The following is a 20,896-nucleotide window of genomic DNA, read 5'->3' on the forward strand; positions in this document are numbered from 1 at the left end:
TTTCCAGCTTTCTCCGCCCTACTACACTCAGTCCGAAGATGGGTCCTGACCCAAGACGTTGCCTGCTCATTCCCTCGCTGGCCCGCTGAGTTACTCCAGCACAGTGTTTCGAACACAGCTTACGTATTCCATTCCTGGTTTGGATCCATGGATTCTAACTGTTGAACCAAGGGTAACTGAGCCAATGCAGGTCTTGTTATGCATTGTTCAGCTTCCTGTCTGGCAGTTATCAGTTTCCCAATGTTTATTCTTTAAACACGATCGTGTCCTTTGCAGGACAATGTGTATATCGTGTACAACATTGAATGTAGTTGGGGAACTGGTGGAAAACCGAGTCTGACTCAGAATGTACACTGGTGCTCCTGGGAGCTGGGACAGGGAATAAATGTGTCATAGGGTCATGCAGCAAAGAAAGTCCTTTCGGCCCGACTTGCCCATGCCGCCCAACATGTCCCATCTATACTAGTCCATTTCTCTCACCCATATCTCTCTAAGCCTATCCTACCAATATTTTTTAAATGTTATGAAAGTATCTGTCTCAACTATCTCCTCAGGCAGTTTGTTCTATCTACCCACCACCCTTTGTGTATAAAAGCTACCTATGTCCTCTGGTTCTCGATTTCTCTACTCTGGGCAAAAGATTCTGTGGGTTTCCCTGATCTATATCTCTCATGATTTTGTACACCCCTCATCCTCCTGCGCACCAAGGAATAGAGTCTTAGCCTGCTCAATCTCTCCCTATAGCTCAGGCCCTCGAGTCCTGGCAACATCCTTGTAAATCTTCTCTGCACCTTTTCCAGCTTGACAACATCTTTCCTATGACATAAAACAATGAGCAAACATGTGTAATGCCACTTATATAAAGTCCACAGTAGATTTAGTTTAGTGTAGAGACAGTGTGGAAACAGGCCCTTCGGCCCACTGAGTCTGTGCTGACCAACAATCACCCGTGCACTAGTACTATCCTACATACTAGGGACAATTTACGGAGGCCAATTAATCTGCAAACCTGCACATCTTTGGAATGTAGGAGGAAACCGCAGCACCAGGAGAAATCTAATGCGGTCACAGGGAGAATGTGGAAACTCGGTACCATAGTCAGGATTGAACCTAAGTCTCTGGCGCTGTAAGGCAGCAGCTCTACCGCTGCACCACTGTTGCTGAGGTACGGTTATGGTTAGGGTTGTGCAGTGTTCAAGAGCCAAGATGGTTGATTGGAAGAAGCTGTTCTTGAACCTGGACGTTATCGTTCTGTGGTTCCTTTAACAAGAACATGGATGCCTTCGACTCATGTCATCGTACATTTAGCATCCCACTTTCAGGACGTTCCTTTGCCCGCAAACAACCCCCTCCTATCAATTGTAGCAAGTTCTTGTCTAATACCATCAAAGTTGGCCTAGTCCCAATTCAGAATTTTAACTGTGCGGGAAGGAACAGCAGATGCTGGTTTATACCGAAGATAGACACAAAATGGTGGAGTAACTCAGCGGGTCAGGCGACGTCTCTGGGGAAAAAGAATAGGTGACGTTTCGAGTCGGACCCCTTCTTCAGAGTGAAAGTAGAAGTGGGGGAGGGGGGAAATAAACTGGAGTCGAGAAAAGGGCAGTACAAAACATGACCTCAGAAATGGTGGCGCCCTTAATGGCCCATTGCTGGCTGGGGAAGGTGGGCTAACGAGAGAGATACAAGATGCAAACTGTGCTGTAGTGGCCATTTGGCTTGTTTTGTGTGTCATCGATGATGGCATGTGTCTTTAAATGTTAGACTGCCCGTTATATTGTGGGTGGGATTTATGACGTAATTTAGGGCCAAGTTTCTCATGCAGAAGCTTAGTTTTCAGATTAGTTTTTGAACGAGCATGGGGAAGGTTCACCCTTGGACCAAGCGAAGTGTAGCGGAGATCATGCGAGTGTAATGGACACACGAGGAGTTTTCTAACGTTAAAAGCGACAAGCTGGAGATCGATTAAGATTATAGTGTATGAGTCGGAAGAAGTTTGGATGTACCTTATTGTTTTTCATCAACAATAAAGAATTTATTAATCAAAGGACTGTGTTTTGAAGATTTATCTGTGAAGGAGCTCTGAAGGTCTCTGACAGAGAGCTCGCAGGCATATAACGACATTCCCCTTAACCGTGCAGTCCACTTAGCGGCTAGAGGGAATAATCTCTTGAACGATATAAAAATCTGCCATGGCAGGTAGAACTGGTGGGACAACTAGGGTGGGGGAGGAGGGGAGAGAGAGGAGGGGAGGGAATGCAAGAGTAAAGCCCCTGTCCCACTTACGTGTTCTTGGCACGCAAATTGTGCAACCTCGTGGTCGCGTTGAGCCGCGACGGTCCCGTGAAGGTCACGTGCGACTTCATTCAACCGCACAGCCGTCTGGATGCGTGACGTCATTTGAAGATGGACACAAAATGCTGGAGTAACTCAGCGGGACTGGCAGTGTCTCTGGAGAGAAGGAATGGGTGATGTTTCGTATTGAGACCCTTCTTCAGTCTGAAAGAAGGGTCTTGACCAAAAACGTCACCCATTCCTTTTCTCCAGAGATGCTGCCGGTCCCACTGAGTTACTCCTGCATTTTGTGTCTATCTTCAATTGTCTTGGCCCTGCTCTGGGAGTGGAAGTGGGGGCGGATCCGGACCGCAACGGCCGTGAGCCCCAGGCTGAGTTCAGCGATCGTTTGCCTGCTTCTGCTGCTGTTGAAGGTGAGACGCTGCGTCGGGCCAGGAACTTGGGCCTGTCCCACCTTGGCCGTCAGTTAAGCGACAGGCCGTTGGGGCGCGAAGCTTTCGATCGCAACAAAAATTTCAGAGCCCTGCGTGATGTCGCACACAACTACATACCCCTTCCGCGCTTCTCAGTGGGACCGGCCCCGCATGGCCATACGATGCCCGTGCGCCTCAATTTGCGAGCCAAGGACACGTAAGTGGGACAGGCCCTTTACTTGAAATTAGTGAAATCAACATTCATGCCACTGGGTTGTAAACTGCCCAAACGAAGTATGAGGTGCAGTTGCATCTGTAGAAACTCCGTACAGACAGCAACTGTACTCAGCGTCAAACCCAGGGCTCGGGTGCAGTAAGGCAGCAACTCTATCGCTGCGCCACTGTTTCTTTAAGGAATATCCAAGAATATCAGAAAGTAAAACTGAAACACCATTGCATTATAAAAATCTAACTGCAGTGGGAGTACAGCTGCCTCACAGCTCCATTTGAAACTGACCTCCACTGCCCTCTCTGTAAAGTGTTTGCATTCCCCCGGTGAGATGGCGTGGGTTTTCTCTGGACTCTGGCTCCCTCCCACACGCACAGGTTAATTGACTGCTGTTAATTGCCCCTTGTGCACGTGGGTGTGGAAGAGTAGTGCTGGTGGGAGTGGGGTCGATAATAGATGTTGTCAATAGGTGACGGAGAAATAGGTGGGGGGAGTGCAACAGACTTGGTGGAAAAATTAATCTCTGCAGAGTCGTAACTGTACAACAGAGAAACAGGCCACTCAACCCATCGTGTCCATGGCAACCAAAGTGCCTACCTGAGTTAGTCCCATTTGCCTGCATTTGGCTCAAACCTCTCCTTTCCTATCCATGAATCTGCCTAGATGTCTTTTCAATTGTTGTGTTATTGGTTTGGTGTTATTTATTATTGTCATGTGCACTGAGATAACTTTGTCACAGTTTAAGGATAAGGGGGAAATCTTTTAGGACCGAGATGAGGAAACCATTTTTCACACAGCGAGTGGTGAATCTCTGGAATTCTCTGCCACAGAAGGTAGTTGAGGCCAGTTCATTGGCTATATTTAAGAGGGAGTTAGATGTGGCCCTTGTGGCTAAATGGATCAGGGAGTATGGAGAGAAGGCAGGTACAGGATACTGAGTTGGATGATCATATTGAATGGCGGTGCAGGTTCGAAGGGCCAAATGGCCTACTCCTGCTATTTTCTATGTTTGCTTGCTATCCAGTCAACTCATACTATTATTGGGTACAATGAAGCCACAAATTCAGCAAGTATTGCAAAGATAATGATTCTAGGGTTCAGAATATAGCATACAGAGAAAGTGCAGGTAAAGAAAATGCAAGGCCCACAGTGAGGTAGGTTGGGAGATCGGGATTACACCCTAGTTTATGAGAGGACTGTTCAGTAGTCTGATCCTGAATCTGGAGGTATGTGCTTTCAGGTTTTTGTATCTTTTGGGGGAGGGGGGGGGGGGGGGGGGGGGGAGGGGGGGAGAGAATGACTGGAGTGACAATGGTTCTTGAATATGTTGGCAACATGAAGTGGAAATGGTCCCGATAGGGGTTTGGGGGGCGGTGGGAGGGGTTTAGATGATGTAGAGGCTTAGAGAGACACCAAATGCTGGAGTAACTCAATGGGACAGGCAGCTTCTCTGGAACAAAGGATGGGTGACATTTCAGGACGCGACCCTTCTTCAGACTTTAGTTGTGACCCGAAAGGAAATCGAAGGTAGACACGAAATGCTGGATTAACTCAGCGGGACAGCAGCAGCTCTGGAGAGAAGGAATGGGTGACATTTCGAGTTGAGACCCTCCTTCAGACTGCAGAAGGGTCACACCTTCCTTCTCTCCAGAGATGCTGAGTGACTCCAGCATTTTGCGTCTACCTTCGATCTAAACCAGCATCTGCAGTTCTTTCCTACACATACATAATGGCTTTGGAATTAATACGACTGGGAGTGATCTCAGTCAACTCGATCATGGATTAACCCCATATCCTGATCTAACAGTTGGAGTCATGGTCAAACAACTTAAAATAGGCCCTTTGGCCCACTGGGTCCCTGCCATCCATCAAGCACCATTTACATGAATATCATGTGTTTCTCCATGTATTCCCACCAACTGATCACAGTTTCGATCATCCGTTTACAGGGACAATTTACACTGGCTGATTGTTCTACCAAGCTGCACGTTCTTGAAATATGGGAGGAAACCGGAGCACCCGGAGGAAATCCACGCCGAGAGGGCAAAAGTTCAAAGGAGATGGGGGGGGGGGGGGGGGGGGGCATTTTTTTTTACACATTGTTGGTGGGTGCCTGGAACATGCTGCCTATGGTGGTGGAAGAGTCAGATACAATGGGGGCATTTGAGAGGCTTTTTAAACTTGGCATCATGTTTGGCATGGACATTGTGGGCCGAAGGGCCTGTTTCTGTGCTACCCTGGAGACCCTGCATTTTACCCTTTTCTCAAACTCCCTATATTCATTTTGCAGGACCTCATCCCTTGTCCTACACAGGTTATTTGTGCCAACATGTACAACTTCTGCCTGCTCTGCTCCTTGAGAATGTCATGCAGTCACTCTGAGACATCCTGCACCAGTGCTTCCACACCTCAAAAAAAATAATTCCTTAAATAGAATCCTAAATTTCCTGGAATTTGATGGTATTTCCTGAAGCTTTCTGCGTGCTATTTGTTGTTGTTTTTTTTATCGCGGAAACACGTCAACAACACAAAGGAGAACATGGCAAAATAGATCTATGTAACTCCACCGTATCTGCCTGCGTCTGTTACTCACTTGTACAGTGTTATGCAAGGCAGCTTTCCTCAAAGATCCTATAGCAAGCAAGATAGATAACTCGACGAAAAGCCATAGTACAGTCATGGGCAGATTCATGGGTAATTTTTGGCCCCATTTCCGCAACCGGCTTCCGTCTCCGCACCAAAGAACCCATAGCGGAGCAAAGATACTAGTGCGGAGACGGAAGCCGGTTACGGAAACATCCTCGTAAGAATAAAAGTTCTTTGGTAAAAATCTTCTTATTTTCAGAATTATAATTTATTAACACAAACTGTTCCCCCACAACGTTGAATACACTGCGAGTCGGGTCGGGTTACTGAAATGGATTAAAAAAAGGCCCACGTTCTGCTCCGTTGCGTACTACACGTCAGCCCATTGCATTTAGAAGAAATGGTCTATCGGATATCGTTGTCCTCCAGTTTTTGGTGTCTTTGTTTTTTCAACCTGCTCTCATGTGTCCCAGTCTGCTCCTCTCCCTCCCTTTGTCCCACCTCCCCTTCTCTCTTCCTACTTCTCTCCCTCTTGGCCCCTGGAGCCCACCCACCGTTCTGTAAAATTCAAAGCCAATCCCAATATAACTTCAATCCCAGTGCCCACTGGTAACTTTTCGCCGCTAGGCTTATCCGGAATTCTACCACTGCCTGAAAAATAACCAAAGGCTCAAATTCCACTAAGAAAGAGAATTCCAAAGACTCATTGTTATACGAGAATTTTCCCAAACAGCCTGTGACCCATAGCGCTATGTTTAAAGCCCATAGCGCTATATTTAGAACCCATAGTGCTGCAGCCGACAGCTCTTTGTTTAAATTCCCACGCGTTAAACTGACAGCGCTCTGTTTAAACATTTGAGTGCCAAAAGTAGATTATTATCTGAATGGTGGCCGATTAGGAAAGGGGGAGATGCAACGAGACCTGGGTGTCATGGTACACCAGTCATTAAAAGTAGGCATGCAGGTGCAGCAGGCAGTGAAGAAGGCGAATGGTATGTTAGCATTCATAGCAAAAGGAATTGAGTATAGGTGCAGGCAGGTTCTACTGCAGTTGTACAGGGTCTTGGTGAGACCACACCTGGAGTATTGCGTACAGTTTTGGTCTCCTAATCTGAGGAAAGACATTGTTGCCATAGAGGGAGTACAGAGAAGGTTCACCAGACTGATTCCTGGGATGTCAGGACTTTCAGATGAAGAAAGACTGGATAGACTCGGTTTGTACTCGCTAGAATTTAGAAGATTGAGGGGGGGATCTTATAGAAACTTACAAAATTCTTAAGGGGTTGGACAGGCTAGATGCAGGAAGATTGTTCCCGATGTTGGGGAAGTCCAGAACAAGGGGTCATAGTTTAAGGATAAGGGGGAAACCTTTTAGGACCGAGATGAGGAAAACATTTTTCACACAGAGAGTGGTGAATCTCTGGCATTCTCTGCCGCAGAAGGTAGTTGAGGCCAGTTCATTGGCTATATTTAAGAGGGAGTTAGATGTGGCCCTTGTGGCTAAAGGGATCAGGGGGTATGGAGAGAAGGCAGGAACAGGATACGGAGTTGGATGATCAGCCATAATCATATTGAATGGCGGTGCAGGCTCGAAGGGCCGAATGGCCTACTCCTGCACCTATTTTCTATGTTTCTAAACCGGCAGTGCTGTGTGTATCACCTATACACCCCCTTGCGGGCTGGTTGCAGAAATTTCCCGAAATTATCCCATTTCCCTAAAATTACCCGAAGATAACCAGAATTTCCCGAATTTCGGGTAATTTCCTTCAAAGTGGAAACACTGTCCTGCACCCCGGCACCAGGGAGGCAACACACCGTCCTGGCGTCTCGATTGCTGCCACACAATCTCCGTTCTCTCCCCCTAACTAACAAATCTCCTCCCACTATAGCTCTACCTGACATTGCCCTTCCCTGCTGCGCTTACGAGCCAGGCATGGCGCCAGTTCTGTCTGCTACTGCTGCTCATTCCTGATGAGCAAAGACCCCCCCCACATCAAATCCCCACCTCTCCTCTCCCAACCAAACCCTTCCTCTCCTATCCCCACTTCCCCTCCCTCCTCTCCCCCCCTCACCTTCTTCACAGCCCACTCTGCTCCCTCCACCCCCTCCTTGCCACACCCCCCTCCTCTCTCCAGACCCCCCCCCCCTCCTCTTCTTCCTCCACATACCCCCCCCCCCCCCCAATCCACAAATAGTATCCAAAATGGTATACCTGTTCACTCCCTGTCTACTCCCTTTCCTCGTGGTCCTGTACCTCCGTAGGCGTGACCATAACTCCTGTCCATGAAGCGCTCATCCCCCCCAGACGATGCTGAAGTCGTCCAGCTGCAGCTCCAGTTCCCTAACGCAGTCTGCAAGGAGCTGCCCCTGGACACAGTCTCCACAGGTGTAGTCATCAGGGGCACCAGCAGTTTCACAGAGCCCACACATCCTGCAGGAGGAGCAATGCACCACTCTACCTGCCCTCCCTACTGCACTAAAACCAAGAGGAAATGGGCGGCACAGTGGCACAGCAGTAGAGTTGCTGCCTTACAGCACCAGATACCCGGGTTCAATCCAGACCACGGGTGCTGCCTGCACGGATTTTGTACGTTCTCCCCGTGACCTCATAAGGTCATAAGTGATAGTAGAAAAATTAGGCCATTCGGCCCATCACGTCTACTCCGCCATTCAATCATGGATGATCGATCTCTCCCTTCTAACCCCATTCTCCTGCCCTCTCCCCATAACCCCCGACACCTGTACTAATCAAGAATCTATCGATCTCTGGCTTAAAAATCTCCACTGACTTCGCCTCCATGGTCTTCTGTGGCAAAGAATTCCACAGAGTTACCACCCTCTGACTAAATAAATTTCTCATCATCTCCTTCCAAAAAGAACGTCCTATAATTCTGAGGCTATGACCTCTAGTCCAAGACTCTCCCACTAGTGGAAACATCCTCTCCACATCAACTCTATCCAAGCCTTTCACTATTCTGTATCTTTCAATGAGGTACCCCCCTCATTGTTCTAAACTCCAGCAAGTACAGGCCCAGTGGCAACAAACACTCATCATAAGTTAACCATAAGTTAACCTACCAATGGTTACACAAAAAAGCTGGAGAAACTCAGCGGGTGCAGCAGCATCTATGGAGCAAAGGAAATGGGCAACGTTTCGGGCCGAAACCCTTCTTCAGACAGGGTTAACCTACCCATTCCTGGGATCATTCTTGTAAACCTCCACTGGACCCTCTCCAGAGCCAGCACATTCGTCTTCAGATATGGTGCCCAAAGTTGCTCACAATATTCCAAATGCGGCCTTACCAGCAGCGCCTTACAGAGCCTCAGCATTATAGAAAACATAAAAAATAGGTGCAGGAGGCCATTCGGCCCTTCGAATTCATTGTGATCATGGCTGATTGTCCCCACTCAATAACCCGTGCCTGCCTTCTCCGCATATCCCTTGATTCTACTAGCCCCTAGAGCTCTATCTACAGAAACACTACATTACATCCCTGTTTTTGTATACAAGCCCTCTTGAAATAAATGCTAGCATAGAGTTTACTTTCTTTACTACCGATTTGACTTGCAGATTAATTTTTGGGGAATCCTACACCTCCGATTTCTGGATTATCTCACTATTTAGAAAATAGTCTACGTCTTTATTCCTACTACCTGTATGCATGACTCCACACTTTGCTACACTATATTCCATCTGCCACTTTCGGCCCACTCTCCCAACCTGTCCAAGTCCTTCTGCAGTCCCTGCTTTCTCTACACTATCTGCCCTTCCACCTATTTTCATATCATCATCCGCAAACTTGGCCACAAAGCCTTCAATCCCCTCGTCCAAAGCAGAATATACAAAGTGAAGAGTAGCGGCCCCAGCACCAACTCCTGCAGAACTCCACTAGTCACTGGCAGCCAACCAGAAAAAGCCCCCTTTATTGCTACACTTTGTCTTCTGCCATCCAGCCAACCTGTTATCCATGTTAGTATCTGCCATCTGATACCGTGGGCACTCATTTTCTTTAGCAGCCCCACGTGTGGCACCTTATCAAAGGCTTTCTGAAAATCTAAGTAAACAACATCTACTGACTCCCCTTTGTCTGTCCTGCTATTTACTTCTTCAAAGAATTTCAGCAAATTTGTCCAGCAAGACCTCCCCCCTCACAAAGCCATGCTACCTCGTAATGGACCCTTTACCTTGAGTTCCCTTATCAAATCCGGTTCATTACATAACATTAAATCCAGAATTGCCATTTCCCTGCATCTCGGAGGCACTCTACAAATTCACTTTCTTGGGGTCCAGTGCCAACCTGATTTTCCCAATCTATCTGCGTATTCAAACCTCCCATGACCACCGTAGCATTGCCGTTTTTACATCACTTGCGAGGGTTTTCTCAGAGATCTTCAGTTTCCTCCCACACTCCAAAGACGTACAGGTTTGTAGGTTAATTGGCTTGGTATAAGTGTAAAATTGTCCCTAGTGTGTGTAGAATAGTGTTAGTGTGCAGGAATCGCTGGTCGGTGCGGACTCGGTTGGCCAAAGGGCCTGTTTCCGCGCTGTATCTATAAACTAAAAAGGCACAACAATCACACACAAGAAACAATAGACTGTACCGTGACCTCCTGTCCCCCTCTGCTCAGCCTCCTTGCTGAAGCCCCTTGAGCCAAAGCCTCCTGCTTACCTTCAGCACCTCTCCCAAAAGCACCTTGCCTTGTTTTTATTGGGTCCTCAATTAGCCAACTTTGATCACTCAATGCAATGGCCGCCTTTTGAGATCCCTCGTTGCTGCTCCGACTCCGATTAAAGAAGATCTGTACCCGAAATGTTGAACTTGTGTTAAATTAACACATTACTTAAAATATTGACTGTATCCAAGATGGCGGCGCTGCCTTAGGAGGTGCGGCTCGCCTGCAGTCCGTCTTTTTTTTCTTGTCCTTTTGTCGTTTTAGTTAATTTTTGGTTTATTAGGTTGTGTATATGTGTGGGTGGTGGGGGGGTGAAACATGTTTTTGGACTATTCCGTCGGGGAGATGCGACTTCTCTTGTCATATCCCCAGTCTCCGTCTCCGCCGAAGCCTAATAGCGGAGCTGGTGGCCTCGGAGCTGGGGCAGCGTTCCAACTCCGGAGCTGTGGTGTTCCGACAACAGCAGCGACCCGGCCTCGGAGCTGGGGCAGAGTTCCGGCGGCAGCGGCGACCCGACCTTGGAGGATCGGCCGCGGGCCCAGTGGACGACATCATCGGGAGCTCGCAGGTCACATGTTGGTGACCTGTTCTCCGGAGCTCCCGCAACAGCTGCGCCTGCTGGACTGGAGGGCCACAGCTTCGACCACCCCGGGCCGCGGAGTTGAACCGGCCCATTCGCGGAGCTCGGATTCAGCCACATGACTGACATTACTTACCATTGCCCGGCGGGGTCACAACATCCGAAGCCTGGATCGCCTCGGCGCACAATAAGGGATGAGACAAAGACTTAAGACTTTTGTCTTCCATCACAGTGAGGAGGTCTCTGGTGAACTCACTGTGGTGGATGTTATTTTGTGTTTATTGTGTGTTTTTGTCATTTTTACTATATGTAGGACTGCAAGGCAACAACATTTTGCTCAGACCGCAAGGTCTGAATGACAATAAAGGCTACTTTGACTTTGATGAATAATTCTGTTGCCAGTTTGGGATTATTGGCTTTTCTGGGCGTTGGGAGTGGATCTTCAGATTAATACCTCCCACAAGATCTAAATCTAATCTAATCGAGGTCACAAACACAAATCCTCCTTGAATCGTCTCACAGAGTTTAACACCTGACCCTCCATCCATAGCCCAGTTGCCCTCTCTGCTGTCGATTCAAATCAAGAGAAATTCCTGTTTTCTCTTCACTGGCTGCTTCAGGAGCGACTGTATTTTTAAAGCCCCTCATATTTCAGATCTAGAGTTCTGTGAAAACATGACAAGTTCCAGTTATTCAGTGATGACACCCAGCCCTGCCTCATCTGATTTTCAATTCCTCCTAATATTGCCATTGTGCTTTTCTGAAATTTGAAACTAATTCCAAATTTCAGCTAGCCTCAGAACTAAAGGGGCTGTCCCACTAGGGCGACCTAATCTGCGAGTTCGCCCACGACTCATACTAGCAGCATGGTCGACATGAGGTCGTAGGAGGTCTTCATAACTCTCCTTCATGCTCGAGAGTGGTCTCAGCGTACTCGAGGCCTCAGCAGGGTTGCGGCGTTTTTTTCAATATATTAAAAAATGCCCGTGAGTAAAAAAAGGTTGCCATGGAAATAAAATCCATACTTTTTTTACTCGTAGGTTTAGTCGTAGTAGGTCGGCATGTTAGTCGTAGGTAATCAAGGGTAGTCGAAGGTAGTTGTAGATAGTCTTCATCATAGTCGAAGGGAGGTCGAAGGAGGTCGTCTTCATTCTCCACTATTCGGTGTCCAATTTTCCCGAAGTTAGTGGTCGCTAGTCGTAGCTGGTCTTCAACATAGTCGAAGGATGTCTTCTACATAGTCGAAGGGGGTCTTCAACATGTCATTTTTATAAAGTCTTCTAAACTCGCCAATTAGGTTGCCCAAGTGGGTCAGCCCCTTAAGGCAGTGCCACAGAGAAACCATGATGCCAATTTAAACTGCTCATGGCTTCTGCAAATACTATTTCCAGGCCAATTAATCAATTTTCCCCGTTAATCACTCCCAAACTGAAAAAGATTGTTTGCATTCTCAACATCTCATTTGACCAGCAAAGATACAAGAGTGCTGGAGTACTTCAGTAGGTCAGGCACCATCTTAGGAGATCATGGATAGGCGATGTTTCGGTTTCGGACCCTTCCTTATTCACCAATCCATGTTCTCCTGAGATGCTGCCTGACCGCTGAACACTGTCTCTTCTTTTGTAAACCAGCATCTGTAGTTCTTTGTTTCTGCATTCCAGGTGACCTACCCCTCCTCTCCATTACAGAGACAGTCATGTCTACCTTTATTCCAGTCAATCTGCTGCTGAGAATCTCATCCATTCTTTGGTTTCCAACAGCTTGATGCTCTGTTTTTCTCCTGATTTACTTCCATCATTCACCATCGAAATGATTTTCACCACAGCAATGGCTTGAATTTCAAATCTTATCCTTGCTTTCAAATTTTCCATCACCCTTCTCCATTAGCGCAATGTTTAAATCCTAATAACCTTCTGAGAACTCTATGATTCTCCAACCGAGACTTCCCAGCTATCGCCCAGTCCCTTAGTTCTGGAATTCATCCTGATCTCTTTCGATCAAGATATCGGTTACCTGCTTCAATATTCCCTTATGCTTGGCAGCTGTGACTGTGCTTATGTTGTGAAGTTCTCCTCAACTGAATTGTTGGCACAGTGGAGTAGATAGCAGAATTGCTGCCACACAGCCCAGTCCTCACCTCTGCTGCTGTCTGTGTGGAGCTTGTTGGTTTTCCTGCAGTTTCCTCCCCACATCTCTCAGACATGCAGCTGCGAGGTTAAATAGCCAGTGTAACATTGCTCCTAGATTGTGGGTCAGCAGTAGAATCTGGAGGGAGCGGAAAGTTGATGGGAATGTGGGATGAATATAAAGTGGGATCAATGTAGGATCTATTCAGGTGGTTGATGATCAGCATCAGGGAATCCAATCATCAAAAACACCAGGAATGTCAGTGCATCAAAGTGTATTGGCTACAATTTAAGGTCCACAGCAGAAACTAGCGTCTACTGGATAAAGTAAATGAACATTTTTTTACTTAAGCCCATCCAAGTCAGATCAATGGAAGGTAACGCAATTCAATTCTAACCGATAATCATCCTGACAAAGATGAGGGTGGCATAGTGGTGAAGAGTTGCTGCCTTACAGCACCAGAGACCCGGGTCAATCCCCACTACTAGTAGTCTATACAGAGTTTGTACATCCTCACTGTGACCGCCAAGGTTTTCTCTGGGTGCTCAGGTTTCCTTCCACACTCCAAAGATGTACAAGTTAATTGGCTTGAGTGAAAAATTGTGTATTGTCCCCAGTGTATAGGATAGTGCTGGTGCACGGGGCAATCGCTAGTCGCCGTGGACTCAGAGGGCCGAAGGGCCTGTTTCCACGCTGTATCCTAGTCTGAACATGCTGAGATCCACCTGCCGCAATTCCATCAGATCATCTGGGGATCCAATCATCAAAAACAACAGAATGGCAGTGCATCAACATGTAGTGAAGTTAAGGCTATAAATTAATGTCCACGGCAGAAAGCAGGGCCTTCTGTGGACACTGTATGTTGTGAACATGTACGTAAATATTTTCTGCTTAAACCCATCCCAGTCAGATCAATGGAAGGTAAGGCCATTCATTTCTCACAGATAATCATCCTGAAAAGGATACTTTGAATGACACAGTTACAGAATTGATCAGAAAAGATTTTTCGAAGCCTATGAGCCTCGATTATCAACATCATAGTGCACCAACCAGCAGAATAATGAGAGCCAGCTGGCACATTTCTCCTGCTGTGCAATCAAAGAGAAACACGATTATTGCAGCTCTGTTGGTTTATTTAAGTCACAAATATTTCAAAAATTACAAAATACTCAAATGGAGAAAACACAGAACTCACAATCGTTGCTTCTACAGTTTGTTTACATTGTGTTATCCCATGGCAAACTACTATTATATACATTAAGCTTCAAGATATATATAAATTTAGCATCAGAATTTACATTCTGCTAATGCTGCAGTGAAATAAGAAGCTGGACCATTGACAACATTAAACATTATACTTTTGAAAACACAAAAGCAAAAATAAAAAAACCTGAAACTTTGTGTCACTATCGGGGCTGTCAGTACATCATGTAGTTCTTCCTTTTAAACACAGTCCTATGACAGTGAACACCACATAACAGTCTACAATGGCAAATATACAGTCCTTGATAAAATCAAGGGGAAAGACAGATACGCACCATCAGGAAACCAGTCACCCAGTGCAGACAGTCAAAGCCAGACTCTGCGTTCAGCTTCTGACACTATGTAATAGCTTCATCAATAAAATGGAAAGCACAAAATTGCCAAGAACTTTTAAGAATGATATTTTCAGATTAAAAAAAAAAAAAAGATACAGAGACGTGATTGACAAAAGCAAAATAGCAGCACCCTGCTCTAAAATTAATGTTACTTTATCGAAATAACTGCTGGCATCTCAGATACCTAAACCACTGACACCAGACACTGGTGCACATTGGTTAACTATGACAATTTTCTGCTACTTTTAAGCAAAAATGGGTATAAATTTCCACAAGGTAATTAACAGCCCCAAAATCAAAACAGCTACTACAATATTTATAATAAAATGAACCTCAAAACTGAATGCCTTTGACTGGCTATTATCTTTTAACTTTAGAACATTTATCCCAGAAATAAAAGGATACTTTCCATCAGGCTTCAGTAATCACAAGCTCATGCCTGTATTCCAACTCCTTGTTTAATGCAGAAGATTGATCCCTCTTTGCCATTACGAGAGAAATGCACAAACGCTTGCAATTTACAACCACAGCTGAGGGGAACTGAGTTTCACAAATGCCCCTCAGTGACCCACCGTTAAAAGAAGGGCTAATAATAATCCTTTAGCTTATATTTTTGGTCCTTTATCAGTTTCTCCAAACTTTACAATCCATTTTGAGACACTTCAGTAGCCATGATTCGGATACCCAAATGACAAGATATCGCCCTCATATAACAAAATAAGTTGGCAAGCAAAACTGAAAACACGGTAATGATGTCACAGGTATATGCAATTACTAATATTTAACAAGAACAAAGATGTTGGAAATTAAATGCATCAAATATAAAAGTAGCTTATTTGTTCCTTATAATTAGTTTATTTTTTTAAAATATTAAATCATTGAATTATAACTATAAAATGGAGTTAAAAGATTCAACCATCTCTTAAATATTTCAGATACTGAAAATGTTTTTTTTAATGATTAGAATGGAAAGCTTACAATATTTCATGCTGTTGGAAAGCGATCAGTCTAGTAATAGTCTGCACTGTTGACCGGCACGGTATGGGATGTCCAAACTCGGCGATGGCAATATACTAGTTATACAGCCTTTCGTTATTATATTTGAAATCTATGTCAATGTTTGTCTGGACCACCATCCCAGCAACCTTTCGGTGCATGCCACTGCCTCCAGAAACAGTTGAAACAAAAAAAACAAAAACACTCCATTCCAGAGCAAACGTTACCATACAGCTACCTTCTCCTTTAATCAAAGGAAGCGGAGCTGTTTAAAAACACTTAGCTTTGCTGTCTGCCATCCAATTAGAAATCCACAACTAATCCTTTACGTACACGGTTCATTTTCTTTATTTACAAATTCAGAAGCCATGCCACAGATTTTATTCTCTTTAAAGATATCCTACATATTATTTAAGGAATCATGAAATGTGTTATAGTACTTCTACTAGAACTTGGTTTAATCTTTTTTTTTCTTTTGTAAGGATGCATTGTTCAGTGACCGATTGAAACCTGCTCTGGTACCAATGCAAGAGCAGCTGGAAACACTGCTCATTTCCCACTATCACATAATAGAACACAACGTCGTGCAAAGATCCACCGCCAGCATCGAGTGATTTGCCCTCCAGAAAGGAATATCATAAAATAAAATCATACAATCCTTTTTTCGGGGGAGGTGGGGGTGGGAAATGCTTTTTGATATAATCTCCATTTTGTTTTGTTCTTGCAGGATGTCAGAGGTCCTTCCACAGTACTGGTTGAGTAATCCTTGGCCTCATGAGCGAGCCTCCACAAGATTCAGGGCTTAAAGAGGCTTGTCACTTTCTTTTTTCAGTCGACTGCAAGAGAGACAAGTGTAGGTTTGAATATAATCACTTTTGGATGTTATTTTTATTTTTTAAAAACACACACATTCAAGATGCATTCGGTTAATCTGAAATGCGAGTTTTTCTCACTTACCTGCGCTTCAAAACACAAATAAAATTAAAGTATAGATACCTCCACTTGGTTCAGAACATATTAACAGCAGTGCTATTGCCCTGACATGCTGCCTTTATTGCTTCATGAAGTTCCAGATAAACACTATCCCTGCTGGGCCATGTTGAACTAAAGGCACTTTTTTAACAGATTAATCAATCAAGCAGTTTTTCAAAAACACAACGGCTGAACACTGACGCAGTCTCTGAACATGACAATGCTGGAACACATCAAACACGAACCATTTCCACCCAGAACAGCCTCTGTGCAATTGGAAACTGCAATACCAAGTCGAAGGGGTTGAATTCTACCCTTTCCCTGAATTCAGATAAAACATGAAGAGGGATTTTTCCTTTGCTTTTACCAGTTGCTCACAGTAAAAAGCAGAAATCCGTCTAGCCACTGTCTAGCCTCGATTTCCTCGCCGAATAGATAGGGTAGATGCACAGAGTCTTTTACCCAGAGCTGGGTCATCAAAAACCAGAGGACATAGGCTTAAGGTGAGGGGAACTATTTAACAGAAACCTGCAGGGCAATTTTTCCATACAGAGGGTGGTGGGCATATGGAACAAGCTGCCAGAGGAGGCAGTTGAGGCAGGTACTATCACAACATTTAAAAGACATTGGACAGGTACATGGATAGGAGAGGTTTAGAAGGATATGGGTCAAACACAGGCAGGTGGGACTAATGGAGAGGCATCTTGGTTGGCATAGGCAAGGTGGGCTGAAGGGCCTGTCTCCATGTTGTATGACTTTATGATGTGAGAATATCTACATTCACAATTGTGAAATTTAAATAGATACTGGTTCCACAGCCTTACTGCGAAGATACTCGGTGACTGCCAATCACCAACCCCCCCCCCCCCCCCCCCCCCCCCGGACACTTATTATGCTAAATGCATTTCGTTGTCTCTGTACTGTACACTGACAATGACAATTAAAATTGAATCTGGGGGTTTCAGATTTCCATTGCCCTTTTGTGAGGGAAGGTTGCTTCCTAATCGCTATTGTAAATGTCCAAGAGACAATATTTGCCTGCTTGGGATTCACTTTGTCTAGCATGGCCACAATAAGCTGAATGGCCTCGTTCCATGCAGCAATCTTCTGCGATTCCTTTGTATACCATCAAATCTTGGTAGTTTTAAACAGCTCCCTGACATTATCTCTTAATCACCTGAACCGTGAAATACAAAGCACAAAACACATTTATGTAATGGAAGGTCGCGACGTTCCTATTTGCTTCCAGGCCCACATATCATTCCGGTGAATGTACACTTCATCTGACTCCTTCCAAAGCCAAAGCATTGTTGCTGGAGCTGAGGTGGATTTTGTGTTTAGGATGGAAATCCTTAATTATCTCCATCTTCGAAGATCAATACAAACGATCAGCTTAGCTCATAAGGTCATAAGTGATAGGAGTAGAATTAGGCCATGCGGCCCATCAAGTCCACTCCGCCATTCAATCATGGCTGATCTATCTATCCCTCCTAACCCCATTCTCCTGCCTTCTCCCCTTAACCGCTGACACATGTACTAATCAAGAATCTATCTATCTCTGCCTTTAAAATATATCCACTGACTTGGGCTCCACAGCCTCTGTGGCAAAGAATTCCGCAGATTCACCACCTCCTGTCCAAGGAAATCCCTCCTCATCTCCTTCCTAAAAGAACATCCTTTAACTCTGAATCTCTTTGCCTACAGTTCCTGGACCTTCTATCTGCTTTCTATGGGGGGAACTAACATGGATTCCCATTAGAGTGCTTGCACCTTTCTTATTTTTGAGCTCTACCCATATCGCCTCAGTGGACAAACCCTCCAGTACGTCTGCTCTGAGTGTTGCCGTGTCAGTTTCGTTGATCTGGAGAGCAACTCCTCCACCTCTTTTACCTCCTTCCTTGTGCAATGCTGACACAAAAACAGACCATACCATAACCCTCTGTCCATCACCCTCTGTCTGGCTTCCTCGCTGAAGCCTCTTTAGTTAAAGCCCCTCTAGCTTGACCCCTTGAGTCTGCTCCCTCTAGCTCAGCACTTCACCTCAACATAGCCTCTCAACATCCCAACAGGGCCGCTCCACTGCACTTGCACTTCCTTTTATTGGCTGCTGTGTCTCTCAATGACTATCATTTAACTGTCCGGCCTCTGATTTTTGGAAAAAAGCCTCTTCTGCTTTGCAATGGGCTGCTTTGTTTTTAAACTCTCCCCCCGAATTATCGCAAAAAAAATTCCTCTCCTCCGCCATCTGCTGCTCTCCAAATGTCCCGCAGATTTGTGAACACAAAAATAAAAATGCCCTCAGTCGTTAAGCGGTCATTGAAGAGCAAGCGGCGACATTTCCAGTGATAGGAATGACTGAGCACATATGATGGCAAAAATAGTACCCGGAAGGAAGGTTAACACAGACATGCAAACATTGGTGTGTAGATTAACAAGGTCCTTAGCTTCAAAAAGTTAACGTAGCACAAACATGTTTCAGCAAAATATGGCTGTGCTGTTCTGGTGCTTGTGCACCATTTATAGATTTACCGTTTGAGGTGTTGCAGGACAGGGGTATGTTTTTTTTTTACGGCATGCTGCATTTTGAGCAGAACCTATGGAGGCCACATTCAAAATTGTAACAAACACCAATGGGAAGTTTACACCATGCTAATTTTTTGAAACAGGTCCAATATCTGATTGAAGTTAGTCACTTACAAGTTTTGTTGCAATCTAATGAGTTCACACAGCTAGGGTTTCCACCTTGCCTAATATTGATAGGAACCCAGAGTCTAAAGAAAAGAAAATCTGTATCAATTTTAACTTTTCTTCTGTTGCTGGTGATTTTCAAATCCTGAAGGTGGCACACCAGGTAGAGCTGTTGCATCAGGTGCCACGGACCTGGATTCAACTCTGAGCTCGGGTGCATCTCTGCATGGAGTCTGAATGTTCTCCCTGTCTCTGTTCTCTCCGGTTTCCCCCCCACAACTCAACCCACGTGTGGGTTGGTAGGTCAATAGGCCGCTGAACATTGCCCCTCGTGCGTGGGTGAGTATTGGGATCTTGGGGGTGTTGGTGAGGATGTGGGGAGAATGAAATGGGATTAAGGTAGGATTAGTGTAAATGGATGTTTTTTTGGTCAGCATTGACTCGGTGGGCTGAAGGGGCCAGTTTCTGTGCTGCATCTCCCTTTGACCTTCGTCACATTTTAGCATTTAGGCCAAAAGTAGCAAACACACCATGTGTGTTCAAATGATGGGTTTCTTTAACTATTTTGAAGTTACTGCTGAGTTAATGGATGAAGTAATTCCTTATCTTTTTATGAAACACCAAAGAAGTAACAGTGATGTCCAAATGCACAAAGGCAAATATATCCTAACTGTGATAGGTTTGCACTTCAAGCTCGAAATTAATACACTGCATAGACTACTTTTTATACTGATTGGTGATCTATTTTTCCCTCTCAACATTCGCCTGCCTTTTCCTAGTAACCTTTGATGCCCAGACTAATCAAGAATATTGAGCAGTCTGTTCTCAGCAGTTAAATGGAACAGCACTGAAGAAAGTGCCACGGTCGCAGAAGAGACTCAAGGTTGTAACCTCACAAACACTGAGGTGAGACATGGATGGTGTAGAATTTCCACATTTGTTATGAATTATGTCTAATGGACGGGGGAGCTGCGGTGCTTTTTCTTTATGGTCTTGGTCACAGTAAATAATTAACCAAGATAACCATAAAAGAGATGAAGTTTAAGAAGAGGGACAGCAAAACCTGATGTGTAGGAGGGAACTGCAGATGCTGGTTTACACCGAAGATAGACACAAAATACTGGAGTAACTCAGCGGGTCAGGCAGGATCTCTGGATAGAAGGAATGGGTGGCATTTCGGGTCGAGGCCCTTCTTCAGAAGGAGGCCTGCCTGTCCTGTCCCGCTGAGTTACTCCAGCATTTTGTGTCTATTTCCGCTGAACCTGATATTTTAAGAGAGTAAACTTAATCAAACCTATTTATAGGGGAGACACGGTAAGTTATCAATGCCTCAAATTTACTGGGTAGTTATTGCTTGCATTTTCAAGAAGTATTATTTGAAATTGGTTCATGGCTTTTGACAATGACAGTGTTCTGCTTTGTAAACAGAATGATTGCAAATGCAAAAAATAATGCTGGTTCCGATGTTGAGATTCTTAACGAGGCAACATGGGAACTTCTGATTAATGTTCAGTAAAAAAAAATCCGAGGGGTGATGTTTTTTGATGTATTGATGTGTGTTTATGTGCCTCTCCCGTGAAAAATGTCTTTGTTTATTTTTCAAGATCATTTTACACGCTCCCCAAAAGATTAGATTTCTTCTGGATGTGCCACAATTCCGGGAAAACCCGAGCCAAAAGTAATGGTGGCAAGAGCACCGGGCACTCCAGCTACCTTGGTGCATTGTGAATGTCGTTTA

At 45.1% G+C, this 20,896-nt stretch overlaps 1 protein-coding gene across 8 annotated transcripts in view; it reads right to left on the bottom strand.

The window, feature by feature from the left end:
- Positions 1-14,016: 14,016 nt before the first annotated feature.
- The window catches only part of rerea (arginine-glutamic acid dipeptide (RE) repeats a), a 509,606-nt gene continuing 502,726 nt past the window's right edge, over positions 14,017-20,896 (bottom strand). For 6 of the 8 annotated variants that reach the window (XM_055659600.1, XM_055659605.1, XM_055659604.1 and 3 more), the window contains 2 exons: positions 19,168-19,241; positions 14,017-16,334 (listed from right to left, as the gene is read on the bottom strand). In XM_055659600.1, the coding sequence (XP_055515575.1) occupies positions 16,327-16,334; positions 19,168-19,241 (82 nt within the window). In that variant the 3' untranslated portion in view covers positions 14,017-16,326. The remainder of the gene's footprint in view (positions 16,335-19,167; positions 19,242-20,896) is intronic. The other 2 variants (XM_055659606.1, XM_055659603.1) reach the window with 1 other exon arrangement.

The sequence above is a fragment of the Leucoraja erinacea genome, chromosome 30, assembly GCF_028641065.1.
Source record: "Leucoraja erinacea ecotype New England chromosome 30, Leri_hhj_1, whole genome shotgun sequence".
Classification (NCBI taxonomy): Eukaryota; Metazoa; Chordata; class Chondrichthyes; order Rajiformes; family Rajidae; genus Leucoraja; species Leucoraja erinaceus.